This window comes from Tachypleus tridentatus, chromosome 4 (assembly GCF_004210375.1).
Source record: "Tachypleus tridentatus isolate NWPU-2018 chromosome 4, ASM421037v1, whole genome shotgun sequence".
In the NCBI taxonomy this organism is placed as follows: Eukaryota; Metazoa; Arthropoda; class Merostomata; order Xiphosura; family Limulidae; genus Tachypleus; species Tachypleus tridentatus.
The window spans coordinates 42,102,184-42,128,847 of record NC_134828.1 but is presented as its reverse complement, the minus strand read 5'-3'; the positions used below and the strand labels follow the sequence as shown (position 1 = coordinate 42,128,847).

General features: G+C 35.5%; 1 protein-coding gene across 2 annotated transcripts in view; it reads left to right on the top strand.

The window, feature by feature from the left end:
- The window catches only part of LOC143248951 (testis-expressed protein 47-like), a 62,941-nt gene that overhangs the window by 13,802 nt on the left and 22,475 nt on the right, over positions 1 to 26,664 (top strand). For both annotated transcript variants that reach the window (XR_013027295.1, XM_076497998.1), the window contains exons 4-7: positions 8,643 to 8,747; positions 9,395 to 9,544; positions 15,243 to 15,306; positions 21,685 to 21,780. Coding sequence is in view for 1 of the 2 variants with exons in the window: in XM_076497998.1 (XP_076354113.1) it covers positions 8,643 to 8,747; positions 9,395 to 9,544; positions 15,243 to 15,306; positions 21,685 to 21,780 (415 nt within the window). In the remaining variant the exon portion in view is untranslated. The remainder of the gene's footprint in view (positions 1 to 8,642; positions 8,748 to 9,394; positions 9,545 to 15,242; positions 15,307 to 21,684; positions 21,781 to 26,664) is intronic.

Genomic DNA, 26,664 nt, shown 5'->3' with positions numbered 1-26,664 from the left:
GAGTTGCAGATCCTACATTCAAGCACTTATCAGAACTTTTTTTTGATCACTGGAATATTCACAATATCTCATTTCAATAAAATGTTCTATAAATCTCTGGGGTAGAGAGTAAAAACTTTTCAGTTGAACACTAGAATTATCTTCTTATATATTCAAAATAAAAAAGTGCTCACTGAAATGACTACATGATTAGGAACTCTTTCAGTAACACTCATTTTTTAGTACTTGAAAGTTACTTGTGTAATGGTCAATAACATCAAAAGAATACATGAAACTGAAAAAAAAAAAGACTTTCAACACATTTTCCATGATGTCTTAACAAAACAATACTTATAACAATTTCTTTAATTAAAGCACAGTGGTACTATGTCCTTCTAATTATATTTCACAAAGTAAGCATACAATTTTAAACTTTTGGTAGGCTAGAAATAACCTGCTCAGGTTTCTGGAGGAGACTAAAGAAAAGCACATCTCAAGATCTTTTTGTGGTGAAACATAACACATAGATGTATTTTAAGAGTTTTTTTTTCTTAACGCAAACCTTTTCTACATTTTCAACTTATTCAGCAATATCATACATTCAAGTTATTTTACAATATTGTTTCAGTATTCTCAGATTAACTGATTTACCCTAATTGTTGATAGCCACAGAATAACAGAAAGCTTGCCAAAATATATTTTACAGGTAAATTTCAAGACATTAAGTTACCTTTCACATACAATAGCATGATTCAAAAATCACATCTGCCTATGAGATTTTTCCCTCTAGGTGGATTCCTCTATGTGGTGAGGGGACCTTCCAGAGAAGGTTCTGTACTTTCAGGCTATCTTCTCTGGGATCTGAATGTCTACCCACTTGTTTGCCATGCGTGGCAACCCAAGAAAGGGAGAAGAGGATCCTGGTGGTTTAGGGACCAACCCAAGCATATCACTTTGGCCTTGAATTCTTGAAGACAAGCAGCCTTGTAGTGGCCCCCTCAGGATTATTTGGCCAGTCCTGTAGGGCTAGGGTCAACTGAGTACAAGTATTAGGTGTTCTCAATGGGTGTGGTGGACATTGTGTCTGATGCTGGTTTTTCGGTATAGTGCTTGCAAAACTCTGGTGTTGTTGAAGTGTCCTTGTTTGGCATTGTAGTGCATCTCTTCATAGGGCTTCATTGTGAGGGGGTCAGTGGGCACTGAAGTATCTTCTATTTATTATGAATACCCCAATTCATGAACATAGAAACTTTGTTGCACAGTCACCATCACAGTCTGATTCCACATCTTGACTTCTCATTTTTCATTCATTATCTGAGAAATCCTTAGGGCAGATGTCTCCCTTTTTCATTCTGAAGGGATTAAAGGAGCTTTGTGGCTTCTGAAGTCAGTCAGATAGTTGCACTTTGGCAACATTATGGTGAAAACATCTACACCACAATGCACCAAACTCTTCCTGAATTAGAAGGCCATTGGGGATATACCCATCAAGGTTATTCCCTATGCTACTTTGAATTCTTCAAAAGGAGTTATTGTTGTGTTGGATTTAAAGAACATTCCTGAGTCAGAGATCTTTGCTAGTGTTTCCAGCCAAGGTGTTTCTGTGGTGCACCGTATTTATGCTTGTAAGGATGGAATTATGCTGCTTACAGATGTTCTTATTTTGATGTTTACATCACCATGTCCACCTGCCACTATCAAGGCAAGTTACTTGAATTGTAAAGTACAGTCCTATATTCCCAACCCTTTCTGATGTTTCATGTGTCAGCAGTTTGGTCATTCAAAGTCATGTTGTCATTTGTTCATTGATGTGTCTTCATTGTGGTGACAAAGACTAAGTGCAAATTGGAATCTCACTGTGTTATCTGTAGTGGCTCCCACCTCTCTTACTTTTGTTTTTGCCCTAAGTGGATGGAGGAGAAGGAAGTCCAGCATTTAACAAGTGTGATCAATATTTCCTATCCCAAGACTGGGAAGTTACAATCTTCCACTTCATCTTAGGCATATGTTGCCGTACTATGTTACACTGCTATAGTCAGAATACAGAAGTATCCTTCCATGTCTCCAATAGAGTCGTTTTCAAACCATGTGCAGAGCCTTTTGCCCTCCATGGTTAAAAGAGTGGATAAGTCAATGTCTTCTCCAACCTTTGTTTTCATTATTCCTTCCACTGGCTCCTTGGATCCACTTCCTTTAACTCCAACTTCTGGTATCTACTAAGGTCCATCTTCTTTGGCCCTGAGATGCAGAATGATTATTCATTCATGACACAGGACAAGATCCATGGAGATTGACAGACCTTCTTCAGCATGGTTGAAAACAGAAGGGTTTTACACCAAGTTCTCTGCCACCAAAGCAAAAATGACCACTTTGATACAATGGAACTGTTGAGTTTTCCATTCTAATGTGAATGACATTAAGGCTTTGATTGATTCTTATGATCCTGTGTGTCTTTCCTTTCAGGAAACATTTTTTAACCTCCTGACACATTCATCTTTTGGCAATTTTCTTTGTACTTGAATGAAAGGTTGTGTTATGGATGAGTGCATGAAGGGGTGGCACAGCTGGTCGACCAGCATGTGACTACCCTGTCACTGCCATCATCACTATTTGTTCTCTCTATCTGACTCCTGAAAAAACCTATGATCCATCAGACATTGATGCCCTCATTGAGCAGTTACTGTCTTCCTTTGTAATCCTACTGAATATCTTTTGAGCCATCTTTCCCTCAGTGTTTATATGGATGGTTTGAAATCAGGTGATTCTGTGAGCTCTGCCATGGTTTATTGTGGTTCAGTGGTTGTACATAGAATCCCCTGTACTGATTGTGTTCTCTGCCAAGTTATGTCATTTCTCTTGTTCTGGATCACATAGAAGCTATGCAGTACACCAATACTGACTCTTATACTGACCATTTATACTGACTCTCTTAACTCTGTACTAGTCCTAGAATCACTTCATGTTTGTTCTCACTGTGTTTTTGTCAGTATTCAAAACCAACTTGCTCATATTTTTTTATTTTCTATTTCTATCCAGTTTTTCTAGATACCAGGTATTTGTGGGAACAAGCTCACTGACACTACAGCTAAGTCTGTCTGCTCTGGTATTATCACTGCCATGCCTGTCCCATATATGGATTATAGTCCTGTGTTAAAAGCTTGGCTCTGCACCAGTTAACAGTAGAATGAGTTATAAGCTTTTCCAGATCAAACCTTATATTCCTTTTCATGATTTAGACATTTCTCCAGATCTTTCTTCTTTAAGTCAAGCACAGAAGGCCCTTTGCACTTATCAGTTCCTAGTCATTGAGGTGATGAATTTGGATAGTTCTTCATTAGTTGTGAAAAACTTTATACTCTACAAGGTGGAGCCATGGTAACCCTGTTTGTGTTATGTGGAACACCTCTCAAACAGCTCATGTGCCTCCCTCCTGCAGAAGGTTAGGTTTATCAACCTTGTTGAGGTCTGACTACACTGTATGGTCTGTCATGCCATAACCAACTTATAATTCTTGGCTTGTCAACTACTTGTGTGTGCTAGTGCTTAGATAAGTATGCTATCCCACCCATCTTTGTGATACTTGGGGGTCTTTTGCTTTTCCATCTTGATGAAGGGTATAACCTGGTTTCTTACAGATGTGCCCCTATTGATCCCCTGTCATTGGGGGTCACACTCTGTAGGCTTTCTTTTTGGGTTTTTACCTTAGTGAGTTCATCTAGGTTTTATGTATGCATTGGCTACTTAGCCATTTCAGTTTGGTATTCTGTTTGTTCTGTATGAAGAGGTGAGATATTATTTTGCAAGCTAACATTTTCTTCTCATGAAAATGTTTTTCTAGTAGATACTCTCCTCTTCAGATCTTCCCCAATTTTTGTGTACTTTTATCTTGCCTCATCTAAGAATAAAGTTAATTTGATTGCAAGTGCACAGGGGGAGCTACTGCACCAGCAGATTGTGTCACCCTCTTACTGACAGAGGAATATCTTTGCATGGCAGTGATATCTGGTGTAAGTGCAGTGCATGTTAAACAGTTTTGTTTTGTTTTATGTAGAAGGGGGTAGCTCAAGGCTTGTGGCACACAAGTCTTATAAACAGATGAACTAAGAACTCTGTTTGGAGTTATCTGTCAGAAATACATTTTTAGGTAAGAAAATGTTAATGCTTGAGATCTCTTAACCTCAACTGAGTTTGAAACAGTAAAAGAGACTGGGCAAGAGTTATGCATAATGAGACAAAATTTATTTCAACAAAAAGACAAACAAAGCTTAAAGTAATTGCATTTTCCAGATTTTACCTTTTCTTGAGAGCTTTCCATGTATTTAAAGCAAATGAATATCTTTAGTAAGCTCAAATAATTTTTCCAGACAAGTAAAACATAGCATTATTTACTAATCATATTAATGTCATTCTTTTAAGCATGAAGCAAAACTCATATAATTAACAATCACTTTACTAAAATTAAGAGATGTTTCTGGTGGGTAACACCTGACTTATTAGTGTTAAAGACAGCTGACTATTTCTGTACAGTTTGTTGTATGTTTCAGGAATTTTTTCTCACAAGAAAGTGTGTATGGCATCCTAATTGAATTACCTTGTTCTGTAAGTAACCAGGATAAGAAAAGCTTAATGGTTTTCTTGATAGACATTCTATATTAAGACTATGAAAAATAGGTACAGCAATTTTGAAAAAAATGTTAAACACATGGTATGCCATCCACATTGTGAATATCATCAAGTAAAATATCTTTATATGTTGCAAACTCAGTTCACTTTGTAGAGATTATAAAAACAATCAAGATAATCTTACAAAACACAATGATAAGCTTTAATGTATTCAGCTTGTTAACTAACATTCAACTTCTGAAAAAAAACTTTAAATTATCTTCCAACAGCTTGAAAATAATAGAATTCTTAAGGAAGACATCAAACTGATAATTTCCACAATAAAAGCACACACAACCTTCAATGTCAAGGTAACCTATATCCAACACAAAAAAAGATGCTATTGATAACAAGGAACTCTAGTTATTGGCTCACCTATAATCAGTGCACAGTAACATTTATATAAAACATTTTGAAGTTAATGCCCTCAAAACAGTCAGTTTATGCTGCAAGGTTTGGCAGTTTGGCTGAGGTATATTGTTAATTTGTTTATAATATGGCCACATAGTACAGAAGGGGGAAGAAGCATAGCTTAGTGACTTCTCACTTTTTACTTGTTGTAGGATGATTACAAGTTTGAGGGTGGTTCATGTTATGCTGTTGTGTTGATGAACAAGACAAATTACACAGTTGTTACAGTTTACCCAGCTGTATGATCAGTACCAGCTGTTAGGTTGTGGTTAACTTGCAATTTACGGACTTAAGGGGAAACATATCCTCATTCTCATCCATTTATGCTACTGTAAACCATCAACCGAAAGTGCCAGCTCTTTGTGCCTTATGAGGTATGAAACAGAGTTGATTAAGTTTTAACAAACTACACAAGATTCAAGAATTCATGAACCCCCGTGAACAGACATTCCACAATACAGTTCATAATAGAAAGATATAACCAACTCATTGATTGATGTAATGGTTATCAATATATCTAACTCTCATCACAGAAGATTACAGGAAACCTATAGATATCCATAACTCTAACATTCCTAACAGTGTAAAGACAAGTGTCATAGACTGCCTAGTTTTTGGAAAGAACAATTATTTAATAACTTTTATCTGAAGACCTGCTAAAATTATTCAATAACAACTACAATTAATAATAGTCTTAATTTTGAGTAACCAGCAGACTACAAGAAAGCTTCCACGACTACTAACCAGGGTTATTTTAGGATTTTAAAATTTATAATAACCAAAGAGCTGTGAAGGTGGAAGGAACTACAGTTTTCTTAAACAATGTAAACTTGAAACAATTGATAAAGAATGAAATGAGAAAAAAACAAAGGAAATTACATCCATACAGTCATATTTATTTTCCAATTAATACAGAGAATATGTAATCACTATAAAGTCAGAATAGTGTTCAGAAGCCACATCACCATATGATCATTATTTGCTCACTCCAAACTATCTAAATTCCTAGTAATGAGGAAAAACAACATTTACAGCATCCTATGTTGGTGTGGATTTAAATACATTGAAGAAGAGAAGTTAAAATCTAGGAGCATAAGAGATATACAAGACTCTGTAATACCAATCTGTCTGCAATGGATTGTCACACAAAAGAAGGCTATATGATATATTTGAGATGATAATGATATAACAGGATATGAATTACACATAAGAACACTGATAACTTAGTGAGTGGCATAATTTAAAAAGATGAACCACCCCACACAAAATGAAAGTGAGCCTTTCCATATAACTGTAATTATAATTCAGGTTCCCTCTTGGCCCTGGCACCTCCATAAATGTGGGAACTGTGGAAGCATAGTCGCACCATTTCACTTACTCAACCAATCAAAAAAGTCAGCTGCACTTGGATACCCCTATTGAAAACACTAATTGCTATCAAGGAGATAACATACCATATTTTTTATTAAGACTTGAAATCCTAGCCACTAATAACACAGAAATAAATTGTTTCAGAACTTCCTTAAAGATAACAGCATGTTATAAGATAAAATATGAGGTAAAACTGGTAATTAATTAGTATCTAGTTATAAGAAACAAAATGCAAAATTGGACCTATGAGCCAATAACATTGACACTGTTTGTACAGCATATCAGACATATAAGTTTTTTTTTTACTAGATTCGTAGCTTGTGTAGTAGTAATATCATACATGGCAAATTTCTTACTGCATTCACAACTTATATTGTAGTACAAACTGAGGTACATGTCTTTTGTCCAGGTTATGAAATTAAACAAAATGTGGAGATGGATGTTATGATAAATAACAACAAAAAAAATCCTAACTTTCATGTAATAATTTATTTATAGCATAATATAGTATTACAATATTAATTATATTAAAAGTTTGATATAAGCATTTAAGAACTCACTGTGTATGTATGTAAAACATGGTATACACTGCAATGGTCAGTGTGAGTTTGTAGGAAGAAGTAGTGGTAAAAATTGTGGTAGCAGGGGTGCTTTCTGTTACATGCTTTCAACATGGTGCTCTTAATGTCCTTCCATTGTTTCATGTGATTGATTAATTTATTGTCGTTACCCACAGAAATTCTTAGGGGCTGAAGTATTTTGGACAAAGTAGGAAGAGGAAGTGGATATAACTAAAAAAATTTTCCTTTAATATGAGCCATATGGTGGCTGTTGGAGTAGAAACTTCAGCTGAGTTTAAGAAGTATTACAGTAGTGGCAGGCATTTGTTTTTCATTGCATTCCTGCATAGAGAGTGCTAATACATTCTGTGGGTATGTTGTGTTATAGAAAATGTAATAAATATTTTTGTGTGAAGACATAGCACCATCTAAGAATGTAGTTAATGGTAACATACATCGAAGATAATAAATGCTCAATAACAGCAATAATGGGATGGAGGGTCATGAACTCACATTAATAAGTCCCTTGTTCCAAACAATCATCCCATAAAGTTCGGTTGAGATTGGCCAAGTGACTTAAAACTATTTAGATAATAGACAGACAAACAAACATTTTTGTGCTTTATATATGTATATATGCATTGTATACATAGGATTTCTTAATACATTCTCCACTTGCATAGTAGCATCAAATACACACACACAGATATATATATACAAGTTCTCGTACTACATTCTCAATTCATGTAGTATCATGCATGCAAGATTTCTGAATACATCCTCAAGATGTGTAGCAGTATTATGGATAAAGGATTCCTTACTATATTTTCAACTTATGTAGTAATATCATAGATACATGATTTGTTAATACATTTTCTACTATTGTAACAATTATTAATTGGATCATGGTAAACCTATAGGCTAATAATTATGACAGTGTGTTTATAGCATATCATAGATATAGGCTCTCTTACTAGACTGAACTTTTCGGTAGTATCATAGATATATATTATTTTGCAATATTGGTAACTTTTGTAGCATTATCATACACAGTTACTTTCTTACCACATTATCATCTAATGTAGTATGACAGTCTTAATATATTTTCAACTTATTCAGTAGTCTCATACATACAACACTTATGCTTAACATTATTGACTGTATCAGTAGTCTAAATATGCTTTTATTATATGTGCACTCTGCTTGTTTTTTAAATACTCATATTAGCACATTTTAACCCTTAAATTGCCAACATGTTTTTATACTGTTTGCTTCAAAGGACAATATTTTATATGATATTAATTTTTTTTTTCTGTTATAATATTTAATGTTGGAAAACAGTGGAAAAAAAAACTTTGATTAAGTAGCTCATTTTGTGTGTAATGAAACTAAAAACCCTTAGCCATAAGTAACAAGATTAACTGTAAGATTGATGGTATATTTGGAAGTAGTCTTCAATTTTTAGTGATGAGTTTTAACCTATAGTATTTTATTTCATTAACAGTTTAAGAAGCAAGTTGAGTGTAGCTATTAAACATTTCTTTCTAACTTGCTCATCCTTTTTAACTTTTTTTTTCCTCTCTTAAACATTTTTTAAAGTGAAATTTTGCAATTAATAATGGTTGGAGTATGAAATCTAAATGTTTTTGGAAAATACAGAGTTCTAGTCAATTTTTGAATGATCTGATGCAAGAAATTTCATCAGACATGGATTTACCAGATGGTTACTTTGAAGAAGAGAAGATTATTATCATATCACATAATGTATCCTCTTTTTATTTTATGAAGTTTGATATACATTAAAGAATCTGCAAGTAGTTCATTATGGCATATTTTAAATCCTTCATATTATTTTATCTTTCCTTTAATAAGAGATCAGTTTACACAGTGACAGAGACAATTACTCTTGAAGTAATACTTGACACCATCAGTAGTTAGTGAAATTCCATAATTACAGAATTGAGGAAAACAAGGACAATTGTATATTTCACATTACTACATTTATTACAATATGGTTTTATCTTTATTGGAGAAACTATGGTGGTAATAAATATTTGTGAAATATACAGTTTTCTTTGTTTTACTCAATTGTGTAACAATGTCTTATGTTTCATCCAAATAAATATTGCATTATTATACACTTTATAATAATCTAAGATGTTATTTTGGTGTACATGCCACAGTCTGGATTGTTAGGAAATAATTTACTAGCAAATGCTTAAGGATTAATTTTTAGTTCAATTGGTAGAACACTTGGTACCATGTTTAAATCCTGCATATAGTAGATTCTAAATTTTAACTTACCACCAAAAAATAGCTAATTGTATATCTCCAGACCTTGTATGTGAAGAGAGAAAAGTGTAGTAATTAGAAATATTCCTCTTTGAAGATTTTTCATTAGCTGTCAACAGATATCAAGACGGTTATTTTCCCAGTGGAACAGGGTAGTGATCAGAAAAAGCACAAGTTTTCTTCAAAGGGTTGATGATGACATTCCTACTGTGAATGAGCTGTTGCAGCAGCTTCTAAAACTAGCAGCTTACTTAGCAACTGTACCAAAGGTAAAAATCCAATACCACTTGTGGCTCCAGTTTACTCTCTCAGACTGCTCACTAAATTGTTATGTCATCATGTTATATAATGTTATTATTACATTTAACATGGAATACTGTTAAAGTTAAGAATACACTAATTACTGAGTATTCTCACGAACATGATACATTTTCCCCCAGAAGTATAAGTTCCAAACAAAAATTATTTTCTCATATTACTGAAAGCTTAAACTTACACAAAATTTGTATAAATCTAGAATGGGTTTTTATTTTATTCCTAAGTTTTCATGCTTTGATTCTGTTTGTTTATAAACAAACTATGTTTTTGTTATACACTGTAATTATCCTCAGATTTTTTGTAAAATATCAAACGCTTTTGTGGAAATGCAAGTTTTTATACATTTACATCTCTTGCTTTAATGACATTTTATGTTTGCTTTGATATTAGTGATTTTATTTTATACTTTACATTTTAAAAAGGTTTTTGGGTTTGTTTTGAAATGCTGAATAGTGACAAATTAATATTTGTAGTCAACAATACAATGTCTTTCACACAAGAGGGTAAAATGTATAGTCCTACTTAACATTTGTAGTTATTATTGTCATGATTTTCACATAATCAAGCTAGAGCATAATAACTATACAATACATATAGTTAATAGTTCCACATCTTTCACAAAACAAAGCTAAAGTTTAGTAACTATCAAATATTTATATTTAACAATGCCATGTCTTTCACAACATGAAGATATTCTGACATGGTACCTTACCTCTTTTCACATGTATAACTATTCTCATTCAATGCTGCCCCCTATATGCAATTTTTTTCTCATGCAGCAAACATTGAGTTCCTGCATACCCTGTGATTAATGTTGCTCACTGTATATCACATGCAATCACTAATAGTACAACACACCCTCTTGAAACATGTGACTCCCTCTATTTGGTTTTACCAAACTATTACTTCTCATTAGGCAGTGTTTTAGTGCAGACATTTTTCAATTGTGCTTTCTTCATGTGTTCATTTATTTTTGTGTGTGTGACATAGTGATTTAACTTATTATTATGCTGTAGTTAGTTTTCTGCACTATTTTGTCATGTTAACTTACCTTTGTTTATGTATTTTTTTTCTTTTTCAAATTCTTCACCAATTAAGATTAATTATGAAGTTTATATTACATCTTCTGATATTATTCCCACTATTTCACATGCCATTACACACAGGCTTGAGATTGAGGGGTCTTGACTGAGGATTTTTCAGCTATCATTCTTCAGGAGATTTATCATAAGAAAAGTCATCTTTCTTCTTTTGGCAGTGTTTGGATTCCTCCTGATTCATCCAAATCTGTTCATGGTGAGGAGAAGTTTTATAACCTTTTTTTTCTGCCTAACTATGCCATGCCTTCTCAAGTTTTTGCAGAATTTGCTACGTCTAACTCAACCAATTTGGATGTGATTTTTTATGTGTGTTCTATTTTATCAATTTCATCTATTTGACAGGATCCTGTCCCTTCCTTTTTATGTGATATCCTTAGAGTATATTGTTTTCACTTCTCCGGACCTCATGGTTTGTGATGAGCATTTTGTTTTTCAGTTGAGCACTAGTACTTGCATGCTTCTTTCTCCATGGACTTCTGATCATTATGCTTTGGTTTGTCATGAGGCTGATCAACCATTTCTTGATTCCCAGCAGTTGGAGTAAATTTTTGCCAGTGTGAAGGGATGACCTTGACAGTATTGTCTATCTATACCATGATCAGTTTTCCCACGTTAATCTTATTCTGTAAACTCCCCTATAGTTCTTGTCCACAATACATTTCCTTTGAAAGGCATTTCACCAATTCCCTAAGAGGTTTTGAGGAGAAACCTTTTATTTCATTACCTTCATGTTGGAACAGTTTTCTTCCTCAGCCCTATCTCTTCACACAGTTTTCTTTGCTGTTGGAATCTTATTGGGAGGGATGCTGTCTTTTATCAGGTTCAACTACCTTCCAATTATCTTCACCATTTACGGTTATTTCTTTTTCTTTATTGGTCTGTTTTTGGGCATATTTCTAAGTCTTTGGATTTACATATGGAATCTGTGAGACAAACTTTGACACTTTTTGCCTTTGGTTTCTTGTTTGTCTCATTCTTATGCTATAACCTCTTCCGTAACCATTTCTCATCCTACCACTACGGGTTTGATACTTTTTCATGTGCCTTGACATTGGATTCATCATTGTCAGTGCTCTGATGATTATCAAACATTTTCTAGTCCAGTGGAAACACCTTTGCTTACGTGTGTTGGGAAGTCATTACCTATCCTTGGGAGATCAAAATTTTGTCAGAAGAATTTTTCATTCTTCTGTTTTCCCTGCCCCTGTTGTTTCTTGTATAAATATCCTTCCTGCTACCTTCAGCATGTATACAATACTATGTAGAATCTTCTCTCACAGAGAACTATCAAGCCTTTCAGTCCTCTTTCCCAAGTTTTTACTCCAGGCTTTTTGTCATCCTCAAGGAAAGCAGGGATTAGCCTCATGTGATCAGTTTTTTAGGTCTTCCCCACTTTACCTTTGAGGCTTCCACATAGTGCAATGAAATTTTTCTTCAGGACTGATATTTATCTCCATATTCCTGTTTCTCATCAGTTCATATGCTGTCATTGGCTGGGTTTTTCCACGAAGGAGTTGTGTATCAATTCCATGCTTTGCACTTTGGACTTGCTTAGGCACTACGTTTATTTTGCTACGAGGTCAAAACCTAGGCCCAACTTTTGCATGCTTGAAGGTAGCATTTACACCACTACATGGACACAGTTGTCCAGTTAGTTCATTTTGAACTGGAGTCTTCTCAACACACATATCTACTACTGTCAGAAACACCTCATGTTGGCTGGATTCTCATATTAAAGCAGTCTTTTTTTATGCTTACCCAATATCTTACCCACTTAGTGTATTTTTCAACACCCATCTAAGTCAGGCTGAATATTCTTTATGTTGTATCCATTTAATGGAGCTTTCAGCTCACCACTTTCTTGCTGCTCTGTCTCTTTCTGCATGTGAGGTTCTGTCACTTTTGGGGGTTTGATCTTCTATGGAAGCCCTTATTCCCTTGTGTCTGATACATATGCATTCTCTTTAGTGGACTCTGACAACCTGTGGAATCTTACTGAAAATCTCCTAGACTCCCTAATTATCTTTCCTCCTTCCCTTATAAATGATCTGCATTGGTAGTTGAATCAACCACTAAGGAGGAGGCAGCTATTCTCATTCCTATTGTGATTGAATATTCAAATTCCTTTAATGTGCCCACATGCTGCAGGTTATTCTCCTTGCATGTTCTGTTCTAGGTGTTTTTAACTTCATGGCAGATTGCCTTTCCAGGTCTGATTACATTTATTCCATGGAGTGGTCTATTGACCCTCAGGTTTTCAGGTGGCTCTGTTGTCAGTAGGGTATTTTTCATCTGGATGCTTTTTACACTTTCCTCAGTACCAAGTTACCTCTTTTTGGTCTCCAGTTTTCTCATTCTTTGGGTCAGACACCTTTTCCACCCATATTTCTTGTAGTCTATTTCATTCCATATATGTTCACCTTTATCTGAATTGGTCTTTCCCACCTGACACATTAATGGCTTGTGAAGGACATTCTGTATTTTTATCATTTTCACTTTGACCTATTTTCCACATTTATTCTAGGATTGCTCTGGATAGACTTCTATGTTCCATACTCACTGTTTGTTGTTACACTGCTTGTATGGCCTTCTTTTGTAGTTCCTCTTCCCACCTTTTCATCCCATGGCAACAATTTTCTATACATGGCCATTTTCTTTCCAACTTTACAAGTTAGGTTTGGTATATTTCTCCTTGACTCCTTCTTCCCAAAATCTGTCCCAGATATGTTTGTATCAGATTAGGCATCCTACCTTTTCCCTGGCATCTCACCTTCATCATTCATGGGAAGAAATTTTACAGTCATTCTTATGGACCACACCTCATTTGTCCATCTCTCATTGTTTTCATTGGGTAACTGTTTCTTCCTTATTGGGATACCACTTTCTGTCTGTAACCATCCTTCAAATTTAGGTATGGCTCTGACTTGGTAAGTTACCTTTTCTCTATATATACTTTCTTTTCAAGTGTATGCCCCATTAACATTTAAGATCATGGTCAATAACAAGCACTGCCTGTTCAGGTATATTACATGTTTCTTAAATATTCACTTTATAGCCAGAATGTACACCTTTGGTGAATAATGCACACTGCTGAGATAGAATGTTCTATAAGACTGCTAGTAGGTTTTCCTTACAATATATTTGCTTCATACATATGCTTATTTCAAATCATACTAACCCATGGACTTACATGAGCAAAGCAGAAGTGGATTGCAGCTCATCTGTACTGTTCCTTTGATTGAACAAATCAAGGTTAATCTGCTTTTCTATATAGGATTTTTGTCATCATCTGATGCACTGTCTCTTCACCACAATTTGTCCCCCCTTCCCATTCTTCTAATAAAGAATGGGAGCTTTTGCTACTTTGCAGTTCTGAGCTGCTGGGGTGGTGGACCATGGAGAAGTTCTTCTAAATGTGATCAATTCCATTCAGTAGAGAGTAGGATGGTGGTGGCTTAATGATGTAGATGGCATATGATTCTCCAATCATGCACTCCATCTCTGTGCATTATATCTTGAAAGTTGATGTTGTACCCAGCTTCTGTGCAATTCTATTCAGATGGTAAAGTTGCATTTACTTTTTAGAAGCAATTTGTGTGTGTAATACTTATATCTACACTGGGTACTGAGTATACCTGATACAGAAGTGGTACGGTCTCTCATGTGTATCCCTTTCCCAACAAAGATCATATTTCATGGGTGTTCTTATGCTTTTGAAGGATTCTTCTTTATATCCCTCACACTGGTCCCTCCACCTCTTCAATGTGAGATTCTAACTATATGTGTGAACAGAAGTAATATACAGTACAAGAAATTATTATTTTCCAATATTGAAAATATATTTTTGATAAGTATATACCTCTTCTCACACTTCTCACCTAGTTAAAACCAGTGCTTAATTTCTGCCTGATCTCACAGTGATAACTTGGTAAAATTGAATAGAGAGAGCCACATGTGTTGAGAGGGTGTGCTGCATTCCTACTGGTGGAGGGTTGTCCAATGATGACTTATATATGAGATGCAGTGAACCAAGTTGATTGTAGGGTACATGGGTGCTCAAGCCTAGTAGCATGTAAAAAAAAAGTTTGCATATAGAGAGCCTCATTAAATGGGAATAGCCATACATGTAGAGCAGGTAAGTACCTATCAGAAATATATTTTTAGTATAGGAAAAGGGTAACTTTAGCACCAATTCAGTATTTATATTTAATAATGCCAGGCCTTTCATACAATGAAGCTAAAGTTTAGTAACTATTCAACATTTGTTGCTAGCAATACCATTTCAGTCACAAAATGAAGCCTAAGTTTAATAACTGCTCAATATTCATAGTTAACAATGAAGCTATTCAGTACGTAGTTAAAAATGCCATACTTTTCATGCAATGAAACAAAAGTATAGTAAATATCCAAGATTTGTAGATAACAATGCCATGTCTTTCACATAATGAAGCTTAAGCTTAGTGACTTTGTTATATTTGTAGTTAAATACAGCAGATATTTTATACAATAAAACTATAGTGTTAATTTTATGCATTCTTCATACTAACAGTTGCATCTATGTAATATTTTGGAAGAACTTACAGAAAGAGTGCCTCAGTTAATTCCAAAAGAAGGTGAGCAAATATTTTATAATGTTATCAGTGTCAGACCTTTATAACAACATTTGATGATCACTATGGATGTTTACTAGATAGATTAATAAACTCTTCAGCAAGATGAAACAAATTTGAAATTAACTATACATTTATTAAAGTATTTTTATATCTTAAATAAGGTAGATGTTAAATTAACTGTTGTCATTCAAAATTTGTAGTACATACTGGAGATATTTACACATTTTGACAAAAATTATTTTAAAAAACAACCTTTTCCCAACAAATACATGTGAAATAATTTTTTTTTACATGGACCAATGTTTTGTCTTTGTGGTTTTATCAGGATTCATATACACAAGTGTCTGATATTAGAATAGTTGTTAAATTATCATTATAGTTTGATGAATATTCTAATACCAGATAGTTGTGTATATTAATCCCCATGAAGCTGCAAAGACAAAACATTGACTTTCAATAAAATTGGTATTTTTTAGTGTATTGGTGATGCCTTGACTTAGTTTTCTTTAAATATGTTTTATGTTTTTTAATATATTCACAATATATTTTCTTGCTTTATAGGATATGCACAATAAAAATAAATATTTAAAATTCATTTTATTCCTCAGTTTGATTAAGCAGTATATGGAATCCACTACATTTTTCAATACATTTTTATAAACTAGTTGTAAAACAAATTGATTGTGGGTTAGTGACTTGATTAGTTATAGAGTTGCCAATGTCATAGCCTGAATAGAATATATATATTTCTTCAGAAATAATCAAGTTATTCTTCTAAAGTATTTGTTTAGATGTTCTGCATGTTGTTATGACATTCTTGTTAACTAGATGTAGGAAGGTCAGTAACATGTGCTAATCCTTTTACTCAGGGATAGGTTACATACAGCCATGGATAGAAGATTGTATTATTTTGGCTTTGTGATCATTCTTTAGGGGAGAGAGTGAGCAAGTTCATCTAAAGGAGTGACATCAATGCTTGTCCCAATTGATATAAGTGAGAGAATTTCTCTCCTGTATGTATTTTTTGGAATAGTTGGTTATGTATACATGTTGGGATTATCATACACCATGCTTATTGCCATTGTCTGATTTGAAAGTGTGGTACAAAATAATTTTTTTTTTTGTTTCTCTCTGATGCATATTTCTAGAAAGGCTCTTCAGCTCTCAACAACTTGTTTGAGCTCAAACAACTTAGAAATTTGCAAGTCTGGAGAATAAATATAAGGACAGTCTGTTAGTTTTGTGTTTCTGTCTGTCTGTTTTATTGTTTTGCTGCCTCACTTGAAATAATTTTCTGCAGTACATTTCTCAATTCTGTATCTTTATAAATTCTTTAGGTTTATCTGTTGAATATCAGAAGGTATGAATAATGCACCAGTAAAATATGAGTCACACATAAAACAATTTTTCCAAGATGATAACTCACCTCTGCTAAAGAGATTTGTTTGTCTCACCTAACTATACATGATTTTTTTACTGCATAATGATGTAATAATGCAAAAACTGACCCCACTACTAGGAGGGAATACATTTCCATGTGCACCAACTTCTCCTAGGCATTTGCAGATGTGAATCTCCAATCTTATTCTTGGCACTGTCTTAACCAGATGTCTTTAAATTTTTCATCTGTGTTCAGTTTATTGAGATTTGCATCACTCATGAAACTTTGATTTTCATTTTCCTTAGCTTTTATTAAACAACTTTGATTTTTATAATAATTTTTTTAAATGATGACAACTTATTTAGTCCTGAGTGTGAGGCTTTATTCGCACTTTCTACTGTGGCTTCTAGAGGTCTGTTACCTGTGAGAGTTGTTGCAGCCATTGTTCAGTGTGTTGTGTATTACCACATGCTAAATCAGCCTCCTTCTTCCATCTTATTAGCCAAATTTCTTTCTCCTCAGTCAGAATGACTTATTGGACTATTACCTTCACCACTTTTGTTTTGGACAGTACTTTACCATTTGTGAAATGAACTTAACCTTACCACCTATGATCTTTTTCACCTGATCTGCAATTGGCCATTGTTAATGTGTCAAATACCTTCCTACACCCCTAACTCAGTCCATTTGCTTTTCTTATAGTTTTTTCTATTCATTTATTTTACTTTCAACTCAGCATCAGCTCTTCTTCTCTTTGTTAATATCTTAAGGGCCTTCATTCATCACATTCATGACTGGTATTCCTTTTCTTTGGCTATTTATATCTGTTAATCTATTCAATGATGTTTCTTTTCCCTCCACTTTCCTCCTTTTATGATAGCTTCTCAGTTGGGGGGGAGCTTGTCTTGAGATGTAATTCCTTTCTCACACTCACTTAATGGCAGATACTTTTGTTCATTTCCTCTTTCTCTTGTCTCAATATAATTTATGTATCTCCTGCAATGGATCTAGGTTTTTCTTTCTTGGAGTCATTTGTCTTCTTTTGTGAGCTCCTCCTCTAGAAATGGTTGCAGTGACTAAAACATGTCTACCTTACTTTATTCATTCTCTTATTACCTCTCAAGCCAGATTTCTTTCTTCTTTGATGATTATATCTCTGACTGAGGTATATTTTTCATAGAGAGAGGTCTTCTGAAGTTTGGATGTTGGACTAGAGCAGTGGTTCCCAACCTTTTCTATGCCCCACACCCCTAAAAAATCTTAATATGTTCTCGCACCCCTCACAATAATTATTTATTTAATAATAAAAGTGAAGGTGGCCAAAATAAATTTTTATAATTAGTTTTTAATGAAAAAAAATAAAAAGTAATATTTGAATATATAGGGCAGTACCCTTAATATAAACAAAAAAAAACTGAAATGTTATCTCGCACCCCCTGGAATGCTATTTCGCACCCAAACCACTGGAACCACTGTGGTTCCCCGTCATGCTGAATATGCTCACCCTTTCAGCCATGGGAGCATTATAACGTGATGGTAAATCCCATTTTTCATTGGTAAAAAAGTAGTCTAAGAGTTGGCAGTGGATGGTGATGATTAGCTGTCTCCCCTTTAATCTTACATTGCTAAATTTGGGACAGCTAACACAGATAGTCCTGGTGTAGGTTTGCTCAGAATTCAAAACAAAAACAAATCAATCTGTCAGGCATGTTTCCATTTTTACTTTAGCAATATATTTTTCTGCTTATTCACGTCATTTGCTAGGAGCTTCCATCTTATTGATGGACCACCTCTATGTCTGCCTCTGTTGTGTCAACAAAGTAGCCTTTATACCTGTAGACCTTCTGTGTGGGTTTCTTTTGATTGAACTTGTCCTCTCTAAATGCTTTGCTCCCATTTTCAAATTTGTACTTCACCTTTTACAGTCCTTTATTTCTCATTCTTCAGCTCTTGCATTTTTTCTCAACCATGCCTGGTCTCACCTTCCTCTATATTTACAAACTACTATCTTTCTTGAGTTCTTGGACCCTTTTTTGGTACTTTTCTTACCTCCTTGACCTTGATTATCCTCTTTCTTGTTTCAGACTTTCTCTTCCCTTTTTCATAGAGGGTTGTCCTCCCTCCACCCTCTAACATGGAATTTGCTTGATCTATCCCCCGTTAAGATAGTTTCAGCTTTTCCTAGTTGTTGGACAATCTTACCCATACCCAGTGTTCTTTCCTAGTTGTAAGATCTGTTTCTTCCCCTATCATCTTTGTTCTCTTCCTCTCTTTTATTCACCTCTGTCCTCCTCATTCTGCTTCTTTGTATGAGTGAGATTTTGTTGGGGTTTTGCTACATCTTTTGAATGCCTTATTTGAGCTGTTGATTTCCTGCCCTTTTTTTACCAATTTCCCTCCTGACTTTTTTCTTCTTGAACTTTGATGGCTTGGAGGTAAACCATACAGCTATCTTCTTTCCTGTCCTTCCACCTCTTTTGTATTGGCTCATCTTGGCTCCACTGTTGTGTTCAGCTGTGCTATGTGTCTTATCACAGATCTCTTAACTTCGGAGTTTTTGTTTTCTTTTTCTTTTTTATGGACTTCTTTCCTTTGTTTTTTTTACTAGATAGGACATGTTTGTCTCAAAATAGGGATATTTGCATTCTATTCATCACTCTTTTAATTCTCTTCCACCTCTTCTTTGCTAATCCTTGGATGAAGTTTTCCAAATGGGCACATGGATGTGTTTTCACATATTAAGCTTCATCTCTCTACCTTCTGCTGTTTTATTTTCTGATTGTTTTTATCTCCTACAAGTTGCCATTTTCCCATTGCATCACTGACTTAGAGTATAATTATGTACTGTATCTCTTTAAGTGTCCTTTTTTCATTGCATAGGATTCCATTAAGTGGCTAGTTTTGCCTTCCATGGTATACCTAACCAAAATCTTCATTGAGCTAGAACAATAGAAAGTGCTTTTACCATCTGCTATGACTTAAGATGTTCTTACTGTTAGAGGAAGTGTTTTGCAAAATTACTTGAGTTATCCTCATGTTGTGTGTGTGTATGTGTATACTCAATTGTCTGATCTAGACAATTCCTATTCCATAGACTATCATGAAAAAAGCCATCACCATGGAGATATATCTACCTACTTTTCTAAAACATGCTGTATTTTAAAAATACAGTTTTTCAGTCACCTTTACACTGTCACTAGTAAAAGGCATTTTTTTAACTGAAGGATTGATTGTAATTTAGGCACCTTTCCCTGGTTTCACCAACATTAATTCCCCACTTTCGCGAATGGAGTATGAGAAACCCTTGCAACTTCCCATTTCCTGGGCACTGAGATAGTGGATCATGGAGAATCCATTTCAATTAGGACCAAACTCGTGGGTTAGAACAAGGGGTGCCAATACAATGAGATATGGGACAATGGTGACACCAGCTGTGAAGTGCAGATCATCCCCAATATAATTAAGATACATCACTTATCCCCTTCTGCAAACTGAATCTGTTCAGTAGATTTGATATGTGCACCCAGTAAAAAGCTGTATCTTTCTCCTGTAGCCAGAACATAGTGCTTAGGTGTACACACAGTAAATGACCATACCCTCCTCTAGTAGCCAGAAAGTAGTGTTGAGGTGTGCACACAGTAAATGATTTTGCTCTCCTCCTGTAGTCTGAGTCTGTCTATCAGAGTTGAGGTGATCACACAAAGTGTCTATGCTGTCTTCCTCCTGCATCTAAGGCCTGTTCAGTATAGGTGAGGTGTGAGTGCACTACATATAAACCAATGATGCATAATACAGTACCCTTATGTAGATGGTCTGTCCCATAAATTCTTTTCAGTTAGCTGAAAGTGAGCACTCACTATACAAAAATAATAAATAATTATATCTCACATGTCCTTCTTCTGTAGCTACTATTTGTTCAATTGAGTTGAGGTGAACACACTCAATACTGTTTTTTATTATATAATGAATGTGCTCTCTTCCCACAGATGGTTTTGACCGCTCAAGTCTGATTGTAGAATTGAGGTAAGCACACAATAAATGATCTGAATGAGCAGCAATATTGCTACACATATTGGCTGTCTGACATATTGTAAGTAGTTGGATTGTTATGACTAATTCTGATCATCTTTGCAATACATTTCTTGCTTCTGTGCCTCTTTCATTTCCAATATGAATGAAAAATATACCAAGGATAAGAGGAAATGCAATTTTTCAATGGTAGGTGCTCCTATAGAGCCCCTGCCATTCGGTGTCACAACCCACTAGCCTCTTATGGACACATTTTGAAGGGAGTTCATCTGTGTAAATTTTGCATTGGTCCATCCATCATATCATCAAGAGATTCCACCTAAACTGTGTGAATAGGTTAATATTTTCTTTACCTGAAAATATATTTCCAGTAGATACTTACCTTGACACATCCCCACTCATCCTTTCCACTTTTAGAACACATTTCTTACTTTCCTTATCAAAGAATGAAGATTCACAAGAGTAAATGCATAGGAGGAGATAGGAGATAGTGTTCTTGGAGGTGTGTAGCCTTCTTACTGGTGAATAGATTTTGTTGTATGATGACATCACCATACAATACCTCAGTTTACATAACATCACATGCAATTAGGTAAGAATTGCCTAAAGGGAAGTGTCATGAAAACTTCTATAGCAGATGCACTGAAACAGTGAAAGACTGAGGCAGATAGCTAAACTGTATAAAGAGGAACCTATCAAAAATATCTTTTCAAGTAAGGAAAATGCTGACATCAAACATAGTATAAATATTCTTGTTAATCACATTAATTAAGTATTGTCTATGGTGTGTATGTATTTTACACAGAAAATAAGTAATTTCATGATGTAATGGTTGAATCCCCAGTGGTAAATAGTTCAAAGATCGAAGGGGGAAAAAAGTAATGTTTTGGGAACTAAATGTGGAATTTACTTTTCCAGCACTGTTAGTTGCACATTAAAAGAAATGTGTACAATTTATATTATTTCAGAAACTCTGCAGTCTCTGCTCCAGCAAGCCATTTTCTTAACCCCCAAAGATTTTATGAGTAGACTTCTATTACCAAGAAATAAAACACTTGAATCAGGTAAGTAATGAGAGATTTCAAATTACTGTGAAGTATTAATGTATGGAAAAGAATCTTCCAAAACCTACTTTGACCCTAAATTCTTTCACTCTTTTTTTTTTTTATTTGTAAACAGATAAGTATGTGTGTGTAAATTTCACTCTATCTTGATATATATGTACAATGATTTTTAGAAATTTGATCTTGGAGTTCTAATCCAGTACTTCTGCTTTCAAGATGAGCCATTCTCATTCAGTGCTGCCCTCTATATGCAAACGTTTTCTTTATGCAAGCACCAAGCTTTGTGCACTCCTCTTATTAGAATAGTACATTTCAACATATCTCTCATGCAAATAATCTGTTAACTAATAGTAGCATGGTATGCTCTTGTGATGCATATGACTCCTTCTACACTCCTCTACTGAACCTTCATTTTTTTGTTTGGGAGCTTTTGAGTACAAACGTTTTCTTTTGTGCTTCATGGCTTCCTGTATGCTACAGTTTTTTTACTTTTGTTTGAAGTGGTTTTATTTTTTATTATACATTACCACTCTCACAGTTTATTGTCATCACTCTTCTTCAGTAGACATTTTGTACTGTTTAGTAAGTTAATTCTGAAATCAACGTTATCTCCTCAGGTGTCACAACAATGACAAATCTTCTGCTTCAGGCCTCAGGTGCAGGCAACCTGACTTGATCTTTCTAATTTTGTCTGCCAGGTGACTTGACAATATTTGAGTTATCTTTTATCCCCAGAACGTACTCAAACTCCTTCTGATTCAGCTAACATTCCTCAGAATGATGATGATTGTGATAATTTTTTTCTTCTCCTGAGTGTGCTGTTCCTTTTTGGTTCCATCCTGAATATTTCAGATAGCCTTCCTCAAGTTTGTGTCTCAGGTTTGTGATGTTTTGTCTCTTCTCAATTTTGTATTTCTCTTGTCCTTCTTTCTTGCATCAGCATTCTTCTCAACCATTTTTACTTTTCTTCCCTCTCCTGATATTTGGATGCATGCTAATCCCTTTCTGCCTCAATTAGGTAATGGGATCAGTATGCTGTGCTCCACAAGAGCCTCTGATCAGTATGCCTTAGCTTACCATTGGATTGAATTTACGTTTCTGGATCATCAACTGTTAGTTTCTTTGTTGCCTCTTTGTGGGGTGGCTTCCCAATCTAATGTTAACCTCACATATGCCCAATATTCTTGGCTTTGTGTTATTCTCACTATGCTCCTCCAACATCTGTCTTCTATACATATCCTCTCAGTAACTCTCCACAGAAATACTGAGGGATTTTCTGCCAACACCTCTTACCTTCTCTTATTGACTTTGGCCCTTAATTCCTCTCCAGTTCTGTCATTACATATGTTTCTTTGTTATTGGGACCTTATCAGTAGGGACTCTATTCTGGTTCAAGTTAATTTGCCCTCCATTTATTTCAGGAACTTGTGTCTCGCTTCTTTTCTTTGACATTATGGCTTTGGAACAGACCCTGACAATATCAAGTTACACATATTGTCTGGCTGACAATGTTCCACTATTTCAACTTTTGTGGCTCATTTATTTTAATATGAGCCTTTCATGCCTCCTATTCTTATCTCTAGTTCTTTGTTCTCCTATTCTTTACCAATGCCTTCCAATCTGGGTACTTCCTCTCATTGAGGTTATCACAGATGTTTTGTCTGTTGTCTTCAGTACTTATGAATGCCTGGTAGCTTAAGGCCAGTGGGAGCTTAATTGTTGGATTTTCTTTCTTGCTGGCTGCTACCCTTTGTCAAAGCTCAGTGGCTGACAAAGGTTCTTTCAGAAGGAATCATTCTCATTTTTCTCCACCTCCTGCTTCTCCTCACACCATTTCCTTTCCTCCTCCTCCTCCAAATTCTATGACTTGTCAGGGACTGTCAGAAGTGTTCCAGAATTTGCTTTTGCAACAGGCTATCAAATGAGTTTACCAGTCCTTGGAGGTATTTTTACTTATGTTTTTTCGTGGTCCTAAAGAAAATCAGGGATAGTTGATTCATTGTCAGTTTGTTGTGCTTCAACCATTTCATTGTGCTCCCCAAATTCATTATGGAGTCCTTTCTCATGCTGAGATGAGAATTTTCCTAGGATTATCAATGACAAAAATTGATGTCTCCAGTGTGTATCCACACATTTTAATAGCCCCTTCCTCCTAACTTTATCTTCCTTTTGTTCATTTCGAGTTGGTATAGCAGGTTTTGGATCCCATCCTTTGAACATACCTTAACTCCATACATGTTTTATCATGCAGTTCGAGCCTTTGCTCGTCATATTCATACTCTGGAGTTGTAGTTGCATCATTACATGGATAATTGGCTACTGCTAGCTCATTCTGAGTAGAAGTCAGCCAGTCATGCTTATCAACTTCTTTCTTTGGCTGCTTGAATGGGCTAGTTGATAAAAGTGTAAAAGTCAGTCCTTTGGCCCACCCCATATTTGGTGCCTTTGGGAGTCTTCTTCAACACCAACATCAGTTAAATTTTCTCTTTTTCTTTACACCTCAATTCTATGGAACTTTTAGTTCACTGTGGCCATTTAAGGATATGGTTTTCCATGACTTCACTGGTTTCCCTCAGTCAGGCCCACAAGAAATTTCTGCAATGGACACTTCACAAAAAGTAAAATATTGCAGAGGATTCTATTTTTGCCACCATTTTCCTTACACTTTCCCTGAGAATCAGTTTGCTGGGGTGGCTCAACAAAACCCATATTTTGGCAGGTGTACTGTTGTTTCCCTTCAGAAATGGGAAGCTTGAGTCAATCACCATGAAACTTTGGGCCGTTGGTCTGCAGACAAATTCATCTTGCATATTAATATTCTCAACCCTTTGGCAGTTCATCAGGCATTATCTCACTTCCTTTCTCATGTCAAACCACATTTGGTGATGGCTTATTCTGACAACTCTATGTTGGTGGCTCATATCAACCACCAAAGTGTCACCTCACCCAGAGATCTTTGTTTCTGGACCTTGAATCTTCTGTACAGGGCCCAGGCACATTACATTCATCTTCTTTCATACCATGTGCTAGGTGCTTTCAATTTAGTTGCAAATAGTTTTTTCCTGTCCATACTGAATATATCTCACAGAGTAGTCATTAGATGCTATAAATTTCAGAGATTTTTGCATCCTTTGGGGTCCCCCAAATTGGATACATTTGATATGTTCCTTGATACCAATTTGCTCTTGATTTCACCCCATTGGCCAGCACAGCCCTGGTTTCTGAGGCTGTAAAGTCTACTTTTCTCACCACTGGTCCCTTTTCCCCTGTTTCCCTCCCTTCTGATGAACCTCAATTCATCACTCTTCATTCCAACCACCCCATCCTGCAGCTTCATATATGGTTTTTGTCTGGCTTTATAAGTTGCCTCCCTGTTAGCTATTTCCATTCATCCCTCTTTCATGGAAGTTTACCAGTGCAAGTGAAAGGTCTTCTGCTGTTGGTGTGCTGACAAAGGATTTCCTGGCACAAGGCCTTCAGTGGCTTAGGTAGCTGAACTTCTCACCTGACTCTTTAACCGTTTTTCGTTTCTTCAATTTCTGTATATAGGGCTGTATTCTCCCATATCTTCCATTTCTCTATATACTGTAGGGATTTAAGTTCACCTGTTCTCCTCAGAGTCAGAGTCCTCACAGGCATCTTCTTCTTTCAGATTGAGACATAAATGTGGTCCTTAATACCCTGAATCTGTCATCATTTGAACCAATTTCCTCATGCTTCCTGTTTCACCTGTCTTTTAAGACCTGTTTCCTTCTGGTCTGCAGATGTCACTGATCTGATTTATTTGCTACTAACATTTCCTGAACCCTTTTTCATCCTACCTACCTTTAGGTTTATCCTAATCTTTCATTTCTCCATAAGACTGCAGTGGCTTGAGAAGATTATTCCTCTTTGTTTCCTATTTTACCACCTTTTAGTTCCCACCTTTACCCTTGTCTGGACCAAGGTAACCTGCTGTTTCTTGTAAGGGCCTTGCAGTGTTAACTTGCATGCACAACTACCCTCTGGGGTGCATGCAACCATCTTTTCATTCCATGACAGTTATCCTCCCTTCATAAACTTTCTCCTAATGAATTTGTCCATTGTGTACTGTACCATCCACAAACTACATGGGAAAAGTAGAAGAGAACAGTTGCCCATCCCTGCTATGCCTAGAGTGAATAACTTTGTGTTGTCTGGTTTTCAAAATAGGGTATCATGGTCATTCATTGCACTATCTTCAGTGATGATTGTCCTCCAGGCTCTCTAACACATTTTCAACTGATTCTTCAACTAGAATATAGAAGTTCTAATCACTTTTCAGATCCAAAATGGTTAGGATGGTAGACCATGGAGGCTTCATCCTGAATGATTTACCCTAAAAGTCCAGAGTAGGGTAGTGGTATTCTTCTGGTGTAGATGTGATGTGGCTTCCTTATACTATATACACTATCACAGAAATTGATCCATCATCTTCCTGGATGGTGTAGCCTCCTTATATTATTTACATATTGAACAATATCCACAATTACTGAAGTTGATCCATCACCTTATAAGCTGATGTGACCTCTTTATGCTATATAAACTACCGAAAAGTTGATACATCACTGAATTGATTGACATGGACTTTTACTGTTCATTTGTACATACAACTGAATTGATTCATCACCTTCAGGTTTATGAGACTTCCTTTTACACATTTCATAACATCTGGAGCTGATCCATCATACATACAGTTCACCCCTTTTGATTGGGAGATATCATCCTACCTTGATGTGGACATTGGTTTCCAGCTTTGAGATGTTGGAATCGAGTGAACCAATCAACATAAGTCCTTGCATAAATTTAATCCATCTTCTTGATGCCAGATGTCTAGTTCTGGATTGCTGTAGGGTGTTGATCCTT